Here is a 14612-nt window from a genome sequence, read left to right as displayed (position 1 = left end):
TCAGTTACTAATAGTGATCCAGAAAGAACTCATTTATCATATTAATAACAAAAACAGAGGAATTGTAAAATTGACAGTAAAAATACACTCGGCCAAGCATATGAGAATGATGGATCATGCATCAGGAAATGTAGTAGATATGGAATTATCTGGTAGGGTCAATTTTTCTCATTCATCCAAATTAAGGAGTGAAAACTGATAGATGTATCACCAAAATGAGAGATCACAGAGGTGGGCAATTCTGACCGATTTCATAGACTACACATTCTGTTATATGATAATAGGCCAATACTTCATACAGAATAGGAAAAAAAAATTAAGCTAGTCGACCATTTTTATGTCTATGACAAAATAAATAATATGTGATTCCATATTTTACAGAAAAATTATATAGCCTATTCCTTTGTGGTGTACAGACAACATATTTTAAATATTCTAATAAATTCACGGGAAATGTCTAGAAACCGCGATAAGAAAGAACTCTCAATAATTGAGTAACAAGACGGCTCGAGGCAACGATTATAGAGCTAAGCCATTGCATAGATATTATACTTAATATATTGTAATATTTCATTCAATACACTTGAAGTTATTTACAATGTTTATTAAAGGTAAAATGGATTGATTTATAATTAGTTAAATTTGTCAGCAAATCTGGAAATTATTTACAAAAATATTAAAAAAATATTGATTGAAGAAATATGCAAAGTAAAATTATGAGTGTTATTAATAATTATAGGGTTTACCTAATGAGTTATCACAAATAAAGATTACAATCATAAATGTGAAAAATGCAAACAACTACTGATATATATATATATATATTATAAATAGCCTTTTTGAGGACAATGGTTGACTGGTTGAACAGAAAAAAAAATTTCACAATGTTATTAACATGTATATGAACTTCATAAACGTCAGAGTGTTTGTTACTTTAATTTTATGAATCAAATTAGAAAAAATATGTATTATTAAACTTTATATATCAACGTCGATTGACACAAAATGTTTTTATCAAGAGAAAATTTCCAAAAATAACACTGATCTAAAATATTGCCCTTGGCAGAATTAGAATTCATGGAGAACTAATGTAGTATTGCGTAGTGCTATAATGAAAGCATACCAGAAATACCATTCGATCACTTCAAACTCACAAATAGATATGTTCAATCATCCGTAACAATGTAGGTGAAAAAGGTTGGGTTTGAACAAAAGCTGTTTTGATTGTCTGATTATTTTAACATAATCACTGATCAATGGCCATGTTGACTAGTCTCCAGCAGAACAAATAATAATGGAAAAGAAAATATTGTAAAGTTGAGCTTGATTGAATATCTCCACAGGTATGATTTACTATTCAAAATACATGTTGAAATTATATTTTTGTATATGCGGATGGAATAATATAGGATGCGTTCACCCATGCTAGATACAGCTATAATATCTTCATAGACAGAATGTTTGTTCCATATATAAATAAGTATTATAGAATTTTTCCAAGCTTCTCAAATTATTTCCATTTTAAATATGCCCACAGCAAAAATGGCAGAAATTTCAAAAATAACAGAAATTCTAATTTAACTAAAATTTCTATAAGTCTACTTTTTAAAGTTTCTTGCTTGCAACATCTAACTCAGGGTGGTCCAAGGTTGTAGGCCTCGTGGGCCACAATATTGCCAAGAAAAACAGTGCAATACAAAACAACACTTTTATTGTCCAAACACATTACCCATTATTTGTCATTTATCTGAGCTAAAACATGCTAAACCTGCAAAAATCTTACTATATCTACATTCTGTCACTTTAGTTAAGATTACAAACTCTTCATAACGAAAGTGTCATAAGGAGAAAATGCTGTTTTAGATTGTCACTGATACAACTTGCGGACATATTAAGCAAGCATTATGGTGTTTTCCCTCCCATATCCAATCAAAAATCTGTTTGAATTGGTCAGCTTTCTTTTCAAACTCATGATTACAAAATAAATTTCAAATAACTGCAGATTGACTGATTACAGAATTTTACCAAATTTGAGATACAGGACGGTAATTACTGAATTTTCTGACATGCAAAAATCCACCCGGCAGGAATTATATTGTTCGTCCATAACATTATTAATATTTCGTTATCAGGCATAGCCAACACAGGCTAATAGATTCCTCATTCGATTTTTAGTTTTCTATGAACCCTATTTTGTCAGCATATATTCCCTACCAAAAAGTTAACAATTCAGACTCGCCAAACACATTATTCAACTTCGATGGTTGCCTCAGCTTGCCATAACATTAATCAATTCAGTGACATTAGTGATGTAGCAATATGTTTTTCTAGTTATTCTTATGACGAAACACCACTAAATGCGATTTTTTGTTCACCCTTCCACAATTGCAACACGGGCCACAGATAATGGAGCTGCGGGCCTGGGTTTGGACCACCCTGAACTAACTAAACAAAACATCTCTATTTCATGGACAGCAATTTGGCAGATTATTTCAACCAATTCTAATTACAATTTTTATATAAACAATGTAGTACTTTTTAAAATCCTACTATCCTACTCTCCATTGCATTCAATGCATGCAAAATATTACCATAGGATTGCTAAAATTTGTCCACATAGCTCAAAACATAAGGAAGGTTTCTATAGCATGCAGTCCTATACAACGGTGAAACATTAAGAGACTCGTATTGAGGTACTATAAGCAGAGCCCTTCAAATCGGAGGACCTGACCCCGCAGTGGGTCGTAAAAGGGCTCAATGGGGGTCGCAGTAAAGTTTTTTTCGACACAGACTTATGCTAAAATAAAATATCGATCAAATTTGAAAGATTTGGAACCAGTACTGAAACCCACCATAACCGAAATGGAGCAAAGAAATGATCTTTTGTGCAAGAATAGGAAAGCAAATCGGTCTCATTAACGGTATTGGTAATTTTATTAATTCTTCTTTCTATTCTCTGTACTATAAAATTCACCTTCATCATTATTTTAGTTCTGGAGGCTTGCGAAGGAAATTTGAACATGCCTAGTGGGTCGTGATGATAAAAGTTTGAGAAACATTAGTAAACAGAATGGTAATATTTGACCACTTCCAATAACTTACCGGTATCCAAAATCATGAAACAGACATAAAATGGAATTCATTTACCACAGTGAAATAATCAAATAAATTTTCATACATCCATAGGTGTTCAATAATCAAAAATAAATAGGAGTATAATAAACAAAATCATACTAACCTTTGACACAATGATAGATTTATTACTTTCCGTTCCACCTTTTATAGAAAATCCCCACGGCTTCCCGCCACACAGCGTTACCTCCATCCTTTCACGCCGTTTCTCCATGAATGCGAATATTGTTTAAAAAGCTACATACGTGGAACTATTAATTAAATCCTAGCTGCAAGAAATACAATATGACAAATTATCAATTCTTGAGTCATCATGAAAAAGCATGCAATTGTGAGCATCTGACAATACCAAATTGTGAGATATTTCGTTCATCTTTGGCAAGGGTGGGCAATTACAAACAACATTCAAAACCAGGCAATGTTGTTACCCATGCTTGAATGTCAGTCTGAGCGAAAGAAGTGTTGAGCCGCAAGTTGTCATTTTTGAATTATTGCTGATTGGCCATGGTTACCGAAATAAACAAGAAAATTGATGCTCAGGGAAACATCCATTTGCCGACCCAAACGCTGATATATAAGGCAGAGACACTAGAGCTAAGTGGCTCGTTTTGCACATCATATTCAGGTGCGAATAACACATGGGGATTACAATATTCATTGTAGCTGACTATTCGTTATTTTCAACGGAAATTTATATCCATGAAAACTAAAGTCGTAATGGGTTTTTATAGCTTAGCAACAGATTATTACGAAATCTTTTATAAGGTGCTTACTTGTGGCCTTTCGTTCCGAACAAGGCTCTGTACAAGCTGCAACTAATATCTGACGATATGCAAGAAACTGCTATTTTTGAAGAACAGGAATCATTCTGCTCGGAGTTGTCTCCCCAATTTATTACAACGTAGGTGAGGTGGTGGGCATGGGATTTGAACAATAGATGTGTAATCGGCAATGCCAACAAAATTCAGTCTAACACTGACATGGGTAAAATACGGCCCACGGGCCAAATCTGGCCTGTTGTGTAATTCAATCTGGCCCGTCTGGCAGCACCACAACCAAACTGAAACCAAATTTTGATGTTCTAGCTGAAAATGCGGGGATGATCATGTGCGAGAGGATTGCTGGACTCCTAAATAAATATGTAAATTCTTCCTTCCAATTAGCCCAATGAATTTGTTAAGATTTTGATTAAATCTAGTTTTGGCACAAGGCTTATTGTTTTCTACTTTTACTTTACTAGCCCACCCCTGGTCTAACATTTAAACAATTTATTCCGTATTTAGAAATTACAGGTAGGGTATTTTGGCAATAAAAAGACAATATAATAAACAGAATCAGGGACGAACATAATTTGAAACAAATATTTTATTGCAAAATTTTATGAGAAAAAAAGAATTGAGATTCTACTACTATACTACGAAAACAAAAATTTAACCATAACTACACTTTGGGCTGTAGCCATACATTACTCATTTATATATTTATGTCTTGTTGGTACACCAGCTTGCCATTCACAAATCAATACAGTGAGTCAGTGACAATGAAAACTTTTGAAATATGCAAATGAAGTATTGCAAGAGGCCTTCTCCAGTTATGAAAACACACATTAACTTCAGCTTTGATATCTTTCTCATAATCATATTAACAAAAAATAAACAAGACATAAACATGATTTTTCTTTAGTTCCTACCTCAACCAATTTACAATAATATTACTGCATAAAAAAACAATATTTCAAACATTCTAATAAAGAGTAGTAAAATGAATGAATGATCACTGTCACTCTCACGCTATAGTACTTTATTCAAATTAAACCTCTTAGAATTAATTAATGCAGTTGAAGCTCTTTTCAACCCGAAGAACCCTCATTCAACTCTGGGCCTCTGTATTTGTTTTACTTAATGGCCGCTCAATTTGATTTCTTATATAATTAGGTGTGGCAATTTAATGGTATAATATTCGGGTCTGGTATAGTTTAGTACCACATGCACTTCTAGTTGGCCTGACTCAACAATTTTTGCATATGTCCATCCTAACCCCCACCTGACTATGTCACTGCGATGTCACATCAGTGTAATAAGGCACTCCAGAATACATGGATAGTCAATCAAAATGTGCAGATCACCACCCAAAATCGAGCAAGCTATTTCTCTCGTTTTCTCGTCGCAATAATCCAGATATGAGAGAGGTAACTGGAGTTAGTAAATTTGTTATTGGCGCCGAAGATGCCATTTCAGTTGATCGTAGCTATATTTCGGCAAGTTTTTTGACGTGATTGTGACATCGTAGTGACGTAATTTTTAGAGAGCATAGCAAGGTGGAGGTTAGAAATAACATATGCAAAATTCGTTATGTTAGACCCAATAGAAGTATTTGTGGTGCATAACTATACTAGACCCTACGATTCAGAGAATCAGAAAAATTGTTACAATTTGTTGCAAGAATTTTATATTTGAATCCTTTACTGAAATTGTTTTTAAATTGAAATTTTAACCTCAATCTAAACTGGATATCACCACGACATGTTGAGAGAGTCATAAAAATACTATAATTACTGAAATACATTGTTACAACAAATTTTTCAGATTTTAATAATTGTAATTAGGGTATTATAATAAAAAGCATACACACATAAAAGCCAGACTGGATTCCATGACAGGTGCACGCCCAAGGGCGCTAGAGCTTCGCAAAAATGCACGCGAGCGAATTCAATTTTGCACGCCGAAAATTTGCAATTGCTCACCAATGTAAATCGGTTTAAATTGTTTTAAAATCAATAATCCAGTGATATAGAGATACCAAAATATTATAAATCGATTGTCGACTAATACTAGCTTGCAAGATTTGGTCTGATCGAAAAATGCGAAGCAAAAAAGACACTATACCGTGTTGAATGATAGGAATCCTGTGAGAATAGTTATGGACGAAAAGATCGCCTCCGCACCAACGCTTGCCAGGTACGGCTCTGATTCAGCGTATTTTTCATACAATAATTTTACATGAATGTACTGAACAGTACCGGTATCTGAAGTCGCACAAACACTCTAAAAATTAGTGATGAAGTATAAAAAATAATGTTTGGGGTCTAAGGTCAAACATCCATTTTGCTCTAATTTGACATATTTTTTATCCAATAATTTTACGTGGATGCACTGAACAGTACCGGTATCCAAAGTCGCACAAATACTCTCAAAATTAGCGACAAACTGTAGAAATAATGTTTGGGGTCAAAGGTCAAACGTGCATTTCTGCTCTGATTCAATGTATTTTTTTTTCCGATACCGGTAATTTTCTGCGGATGTATTGAGAGGTATCTAATGTCAAAGTCAGTTGCCCACGGGGCGCAGGCGCAGTTGTTTTGCACGCCAGGAATTCTTATTTTAGTACGACACACTATCCAAATTCACAGAATTTCCCTCCATTCGGCTCAATCAAACAAACACTCCATTTGTCTCACAAACGAGGGGCGTCTAGCACCACACCAGATGCTTCACGCCATGCTTGTCTCAATAATAATCTGGATTAATCGCGGCTGTCACGTGACTAAACTTGCCGTTTTTTCTAAGAACTCTCGCATGCCACAGTAAAAAAATTTTTCCTTCGGTGAATCGGATTATTTTTTCGCGAGGAATTCAATGATGACATTATTATATTGCGCTTTTTTGTAGTATTTTGCGCAACTTCATAATACTGTATTATTACCGATATTGAGGGACATCAATGTCCAGACGTCTCCCAAAAGAGGGGTGTCTGATCATCAGTAAAAAAGGTGGCATAGGGTGGCTTACCCACTTTGCGGACATGACCTATCTGCGACCAACAACTTCATCGATTAAATTAATGCCGAAAAAAATAACGAACCGCGCCAATATTTCTCACGCGTTATCGTCCACTTATCCCTCGTAGCTCTGCGAAATCACACTAAAATGCGGCCACAAATAAAAAAGTTACGACCGAAAACCTGACCGAAGAAAAAAAACGGACCATTTTACCATGTCGCCAACTACCCATTGTTCCTTCAAAAAAGCTGGAAAATCCATACAAATATAAGAGATAACGAGATGAAACTTGGCAGGTGGGTAGAGTTGTGTTTCTTTTACCCATCTTTAAAGTTTCGCGTTTCTATCTCCAAAGAAGGGGGAGTAGGGGGGTGCGCATTTCCAATACGTCAATAATATCTTTGTCAACTAATTTGCGACCACCGTGTTTTTGTCTGTTTGATTGCTGTGATGCGGTGCTTTGTTTATAATTTGAAGAATTTTGTTTGAAAGAACCGTGTTCTTAAAATATATGACGGTCAGAAATGCAATTAGAAGCCCATTTTTTCACGCATGGCTGCGTATGACCTAGTCTCGACACAGCAGAAACGATGTTCAAGGCTTGAAATCCGTGATCGCACACTGGTCGTTCGGTCGCAAATACGTCTTCAGAGTGTCGTACTTTGGTGGTTTGTATAGCTTTAACCCCTGGTCATAAAAAGTTAATTCGAAGTTCAGCGTGTAGAATAAATGCCAATGCAAAATTAATTAACGGGTTAGAAATATTGGTTTTTGTTTTATAGCGGTTTGAATGAAATCGTCCGCAGACTGGCTACACCACCCTAAAAGGATAGAATATTCATATTTTTCCGAAGGCTGTAAAGACTGAAAGAGAGAAAAGTCGGTAACATGGTTTAATATTATGAAGCCATTTCCATATTTGAGATGTAGAATATGAACTTGCTGAATTGATAGTAAAATAAGTCATAATAACCTTCAAAAAAAGTAAGAATGACCCTAGCAAATGTGATTTTACTGTCTTTAAATAGTTAAAACTAGAAACCTCAGTTAGCGCTGTAGCGGCCTAATTTTTTTGGTAGTGACTAAAATGGCTACATTTTTGTACAACCCAAGCTAAATCCAGAAATCGGTTTTGGAAATTCAGTCCACATCTTCTGCGATAGTCTAAATTAGTATTTGAGGATTCTTGAGATAATACTACTTGCAGACTTGTGATAAATTATAATTAATTTCAATGCAACTCGGGACTGTCACATTCAAAATTGGCATTACTGAATTTACAGCACATCAAAATCAAATCTTTTTAAACTACGGTACCGTACCGTACTACTGTACCGGACTGCAAAATCTTCAATGAAAAAATCAAACTCAAAACAAACCTTTGAGACAAAATTCTAAGAATGGTTAAACACATATCCACGGTCAAAGTATGGATTCTTTTGTCTGTATCCTGTTCATGTAACGATTCAATCGCGAAATCTGAAATCTATCGCTCAGAACGCCTATTACTGTATTACCCTGTACCGTAGCGCTACCGGTACCGGTACCAATATCGCCGTACATTCTACTGTAATTTTCGTCGAAAAATCTAACTAAGCCCCTAACGTTAGCTAGATTTTAGTCACAGCGCAAATGGAGGCGCTAAGGCGCAGAAAGTAATTGTTTAGTTCAGTGGTTGCCAAAGAGGGCGCTGCTGCACACTACCGTGTTACCCCAAAAACCCTGACCTACCCTGAATTTCATTTCAAAAATCTCTCCTATACGTTTTGAATGATTGATAACACTGGCCAACACAACATTTTTTGGTGTCCAAGTTTTCTAGGCTGATTTAGGTTAATTTAGGAGTGCTGAGTACGAAAATCATCCTAGTTTTTTCAGCGCTCCTGAAGTATGTGCACCAATATGGCGTACAACCTGAACCCTAACCTGGTACACATACTATGTTCAGGTTGTACTACATCTTGGTGCACATCATCTGGAGGTTCGTTTTTTCTCATCAGGTCAAATTGTTGAAACAAGAGAGCTATGCTCAAAAATATGGACACGTAGCGCCACCCAGTGGCAATAATTTTGATGACGTCATAGCGAGAAAAAAAAGTAATACCCTTCTGGAGAAAAATTTTATCTTTAACCACTGAAAATATCAAAGCAATTGGTCCAGTATTCGAAGAGAAAAGCGATTTTTTAAAAATGGAGACGAAGACAAATAACAATAACAACAAAATTTTGAAACGATCGTTATGGCCACTAAACGTGTTCAATAATTGCTATTTTATACCGTTTTAGTGATTGGGTCGTGTGTGCGCCAAGACGGCGCTCAACCTGATAATCCTAACCCGGTGTGCGCCATCTTGGTGCACATTCTACCCAAGCGCCCCTTTTTCACCTTAGAATTAGAGGTATTTCTATATGCATTTTAGCGTTATATTCACAAGTATGGGTTTTTATTGTAATGTATGCCAAACGATTATGCCATCACACACCTTAAAAGTAAAAGTAAAATTTACTTTACGCGATGAGTTGAGCATCTTCCATGGTGGACAAAAAAGATAGAAAGTCACTCTGCTTTGGTATTTCAATGACTGCTACTTCTGTGCAGTAAACACGAAGAGGAGACTCTCATAACCTTCTATAGAAAACGCCTTATTGAATTCTTGTCATATTGCACTCAGGAAAAAGACATATATAGTATATTGCAACGACGTTGCCGGCTTGCTGCGGCAGCTTGTGTCTGACATTGGAGCCTTTCTATAAACAGTTCCAAAAAAAGTTTAAAGTTTTTTTTTTCACAATTCTGTTTCCTCCTTGGGTTGAGCGTTCCAAAATTGTGTTTTCTTCTCTTCACATCAAGTTTGACAGTTTGTGAATGCTCTTGAGAAAGATGGCGACTGTTTGAAACATATATTTTTGCAGGAAATTCCCAGGTCTAACCGCAGAAAAATTAAAAAGCTGGAATTTTTGAAGGACCCCTGATTCGAAAGTTATTGGATGACGCAACTTTCTGTATTTTTATCCATGGACGGCGTTTACAAATGTAGTAAAAAAAAATTTGAGAAAATCAGAGGCGCCCAACTAGAAAAGCTTGTTGAAAAACTGCTCACAAGTCTCCGTCATCTTGGGGTAAATATAAGCATCATATTTTGAACAGCCATTTTCCCCTTTTTTTAGAAAATCTAGGTGGTGTGAATGATTGTGCAAGGGGAGCCCTTTCATCAAGATATAAGCGGCATGGAAGTTTGCTATCAAGGTCGTTGTGATGCCACCACAACTGTTGGTCTATCAAGCGCGATGGTGCCGGGGCCTCTCATTCTAGAAAATCAGTAAAACGTCAATTTATAGCTGATGACATCTATTAGTTAGCATTTATTACAACTTCCAGCCTTAATTATAAATATTTCGGTGAGATTCCATGGATATTTTCAATAAAATTGCAGAAAAATGTTGTTTCTTCAATTTGCCTATTTTTATTGTAACCATCGGTATCCTGCAGAGAGGGATATACCATAGAAAAGAAATATACCTGATATCTGATAAAGAAAAAAATAACAGCATTTCCGGAATCAGCGCCTTCAAATTTGCTAAAAACGGTTAAAATATCTTAGGCACCATGAAAAAAAGTTTTGTTCACCAGTGTAATCTATGTTTTCCAGTTTTTTGAATAAAAACGTGTTATTTATAAGAAAATGGATATCGGTTTTCATATTTTGTATATTCGAAAATCTCGTAATTCTCCACTTTGTAATTTGTTTTTGATAAATTAAAATATAAGACATCCCCCGAAAATAAGCCCTGGTGTTATTTTTCGGAAGAAAATTGAAATAAGCCCAGTCTTATTTTTGGGGAAACACATACTACCAAGTCAACCACGATTTGCCTAGTGCGCCCGGAAATTAACAGAATGGATGTTTCCCCGACCATCGACATCCTTGTTTATTTTCGTAACAATGACTAACACTCCCAAAATATGTATATATCAAAAGTTTAGAAATAATAAAATGAAGGGAGAATTTTTCTGGGGTCAAGGGACGGGAAAACATCCATTGTGTTGAATAAAGCTAATATTTGAATATTTATTATAAACTTTTTACTGTTTCTTATTTTAAATGCTTTGTATAAGTATATAATCGAGCTGTCGTTTTTATATCTGCTCAATCTAGTTTAGCAAACGTGAAGGATCTTTTACGTTTTCAATCTTTAAAAAACATAAAATGTAGTTTTAACTTGACATGGAAAATTTAATGGGCCACGGAAATTTTGTGCAACAAAAATGGGCCACAACAGAATAAAGATTGAGAACCACTACTAGACCAATGGTCACAACCGCATGTCGGTTCAGTTTTTTTTATTTATTTCGGTCCGCCAGGAATTCAGGACATCACTCCGTAGCTGGTTATATACAAATAACCTGTTTTTTTTTCCAGAATGTCGTATTTTGCTAATAAATGTGCAGTAGTTCTGTTTGTCCCATAATCAGTGGCGTATATATATATACGTAAAGTAGCGCCCATCGAAAGATTTGAAAATGCGCCCCTTTGATTGTTGACTGACAATTTTTAACGATTGCTGTTGAATTGAGATACATCTACGTTCATTTCCAATTTCATTTTATTTCCAATTTGTGTCATAAGTGTGAGAATCATATTAACTCTGCCAAAGCGCAGTTACCAATCGCCAAGCAAAATGAAAGTTAGTACATCCCACTAGTAACGCAACAATTTGAAATTTTCAAATTAACGTTACACGCATAACTGTCTGCTCTAAAAAAATAGTCCATCTTATTAAATATACAAAGTGGATGCATAATCGTATTGTCCGCTTATATAGCGCGAGTGAGTTGAATAACTGCCCTTTTCTATAGGTTTCCTTTGTGTTAAATTAAAATTGTTATATATAAATAAGATTAGTAATACAGAAATGGCGAGATTCAGAATACTTATAGAAATATATATATATGGAGTATTTTTAGTAATACTTTTAGAGTACACGAAGGCTTATTATAGTACAGAAAGTAGCCTAGCAGCTCGCCACTCAGAAGGAATTGCAAGTTGATTGTTGGTCGGCCCAAGTACGATTGTTGGTAGGCCCACTCCCGTAGTGTGTGTACCAGATTAGGGCTAGGCCATAATTTTATTCCGATTTTTTCGTATTTTAGTTTTATTACGAGTTCGGGGACTGTCTGTGTTAGCCTAATGAATATACCCCCTTCCGTAAGCTTCCGTCCCTTTACAAAACTTGATGTAAAGTAGGCGAACAAAATTAGTGACATCCATACTGGTTACACACACTTCTCAAGCGCCCGAATTTTATCTTAGTTTCGCCCGATAGAAGATGTAAAGAAATTTGGAGATAGTAAGGCAGAATAAAAAAACAAAATTCACTTCACACTGTTACAAAACTATGAAGATTAGATGCACTGTGGATGCACCTGGATCGTTGGCCGCGACAGAAATTTTCTCTTTTTTCGGTACTTTTACATGTTATATTTCCTTAACCGCAAGCGGAACGAGAATTTTTTTTTTGTTTCTTTTACATTTTATTTTACCTTTACCGCAAAGCGGAACGAGATATTTTTTTGTTTCTTTAACATGTTATTCTACTATTACCGTGACTCGGAACATATATCAATTTAAATTGGTCACAGCATGAAAAGATTGTTCGCAAGATTTTTCAATGTTGATCCGTACTTTGTGTATGTGTGTTATTTAATCGAGAAGGTACAATGGTTCCAGCCATACATAGCGAAACTGATTGTCCACGAAAGATATTCGATTCCCACTTATTGTTATATAGACCGTGTCTTCCTGAAATAATGTATGAGGACTCTTTTTTTATTGGGCACAAAGTGGCACCTTCGTCACCTCATCTTATATTAGAACAAAGCAGATAAGAAGTTAATAACGAAATGGTATTCGCTCCAATTGTTACCCAGTGGTCAAGCTACACTCAATCATAGTTTTCTTCTCGCTGCAACTGCCTCAGGTCGTTCCTTTAAGCTTTGATCAATATTTATTTGTATTTCTGTAGAATATGTCGAGGAAAGTGAGATCGGACAAACAAAAAGTTGTGAAGTCAGATAGGGTTTCTTTAGAAATTTAACGGCATGATTATGTGTAAAACTTCAGTATATTCTGAGTTAAAATAGACAAAACGATGGTTCTTACGTTGAGAATTTGTAGACAAGTCGATTTTGAAGCATTTACCGAAAAAAAAAACAATGATTTTTAATTTAAAGTTTGACTTTGAATATAAAACTGTGCGCCATCGTCGTGTATTGACATTTAACAATAGAAATTATAGAAAAGGTTATATTCGGAACGCCTTTAATTTATACATTAATATAAAGAGAACATGAGCAGCTGACGTAGTATTGGCTTCATGCATTGATATGAAGTTAGAGTTCTTCTATAAGTTTTGTTTTGGCGCTTCTGCGCTTTGGAAAGCGTTGTATCCTAACATATAATATAATAACTTTTTACTGAATCAGTGTATTCCAGCCCCCGGTCCACAAACAAGTGTCGTTTTTCAGTCGTTCCGCCTAATTATTTTCAATTTTTTACACCTCAAGCTCTAGCCGTTTGAAGGTTACTCAAAACCCCAATTTGTTGCGCAATGATGCGATTTGTCTTTTGTCGTTAAATTTGGTGTTCGACAAGAATGTGATTGCAAAGCAAATAGGACGATGAAATAAGCAATTCGTCATACAAAAAGCAGTACCATGAATACAATTTCCTCTGAACACTAGCGTTAAATATCGTAGTACGTATCGCGAAACACTGTGAAAAAAATCTGTATTCCAATTTGGATCGAAAAATATGTTGTCAAATTATTTAACTTTAAACGAGCGACACAGCTGCTGCGTGTTTGGTAACGAGTAGCGTCGAAATTTTTTTCTAATTACATTCGTTCGTGTTTTATGTTACCGTTCTTCCAGGTAGAGATATTGAAAAGCACCATACTACAAGGCATGGCGTGTAAAGTGTTGTAGCAAAGTATGAAGGGCACTTTATGCTCATAGTGTACACTATTGCAGTGTTTGACCCACATTTAAAAATGGAAGATGTTTATATAAATATATATATATTAGATTTGATAACAGGGAGTATGAAGAGCCTTTTATATACAAAAAAAATAAGATGGGTCCATAACATAGCAAGGTCATTTGTTCAAATCAAGTATAGTAACATTTGCGGCTAAGTTGGTCACTTATATCTTTTCTTATGTCTTATACCGACTGACCGGCTTATTTCTTTCTGCTCGTGAAGCGAAAAATATTATTATTGACGACTCATGATTTGGAATTTCGTAACTACTGAGCCCATTGCACTAAGGATTAAAGGTATATATAGATAATTTTGCGTGCAAACAAGCCTTGTTGTTAAAGTGACTGACACGATTTTATCGCGGATTATGATGATATAAAACCCTATCATTGTAATGTAGTTTCAATCAATTTTCTATTTCACCAAAATAAATTGTATTCTTCGGTTGAAGCAGTAAAAATCAACGTTTAACGCTAACGTTGAATTAACAAATGACTAGGATTTCAAACTATTTCCTAAAAGATATCACATTTCTTCTAAACAAAAGCTGGTCACGTGATTTCCTGTTGCCTTCTGAACAGCCACCTCGTCTAAACAATTGGTCATTTTATCATTGTTCAACACTATTATTGAATTTGATTGGGCCTTCTTTAAAATTTAT

General features: G+C 35.2%; 1 protein-coding gene across 1 annotated transcript in view; it reads right to left on the bottom strand.

Annotated features, from left to right (window-relative positions):
• LOC120332280 (uncharacterized) overlaps positions 1 to 3416 on the bottom strand; it is a 30156-nt gene extending 26740 nt beyond the window's left edge. Inside the window, exon 1 of the mRNA XM_039399488.2 lies at positions 3239 to 3416. Within this exon, the coding sequence (XP_039255422.2) occupies positions 3239 to 3346 (108 nt within the window). The 5' untranslated portion in view covers positions 3347 to 3416. The remainder of the gene's footprint in view (positions 1 to 3238) is intronic.
• Between the last annotated feature and the right edge of the window lie 11196 nt (positions 3417 to 14612).

The sequence above is a fragment of the Styela clava genome, chromosome 13 (genome assembly GCF_964204865.1).
Source record: "Styela clava chromosome 13, kaStyClav1.hap1.2, whole genome shotgun sequence".
Classification (NCBI taxonomy): Eukaryota; Metazoa; Chordata; class Ascidiacea; order Stolidobranchia; family Styelidae; genus Styela; species Styela clava.
Note: the sequence above shows the minus strand (reverse complement) of the source record. Positions and strands in the feature narration are given on the sequence as shown.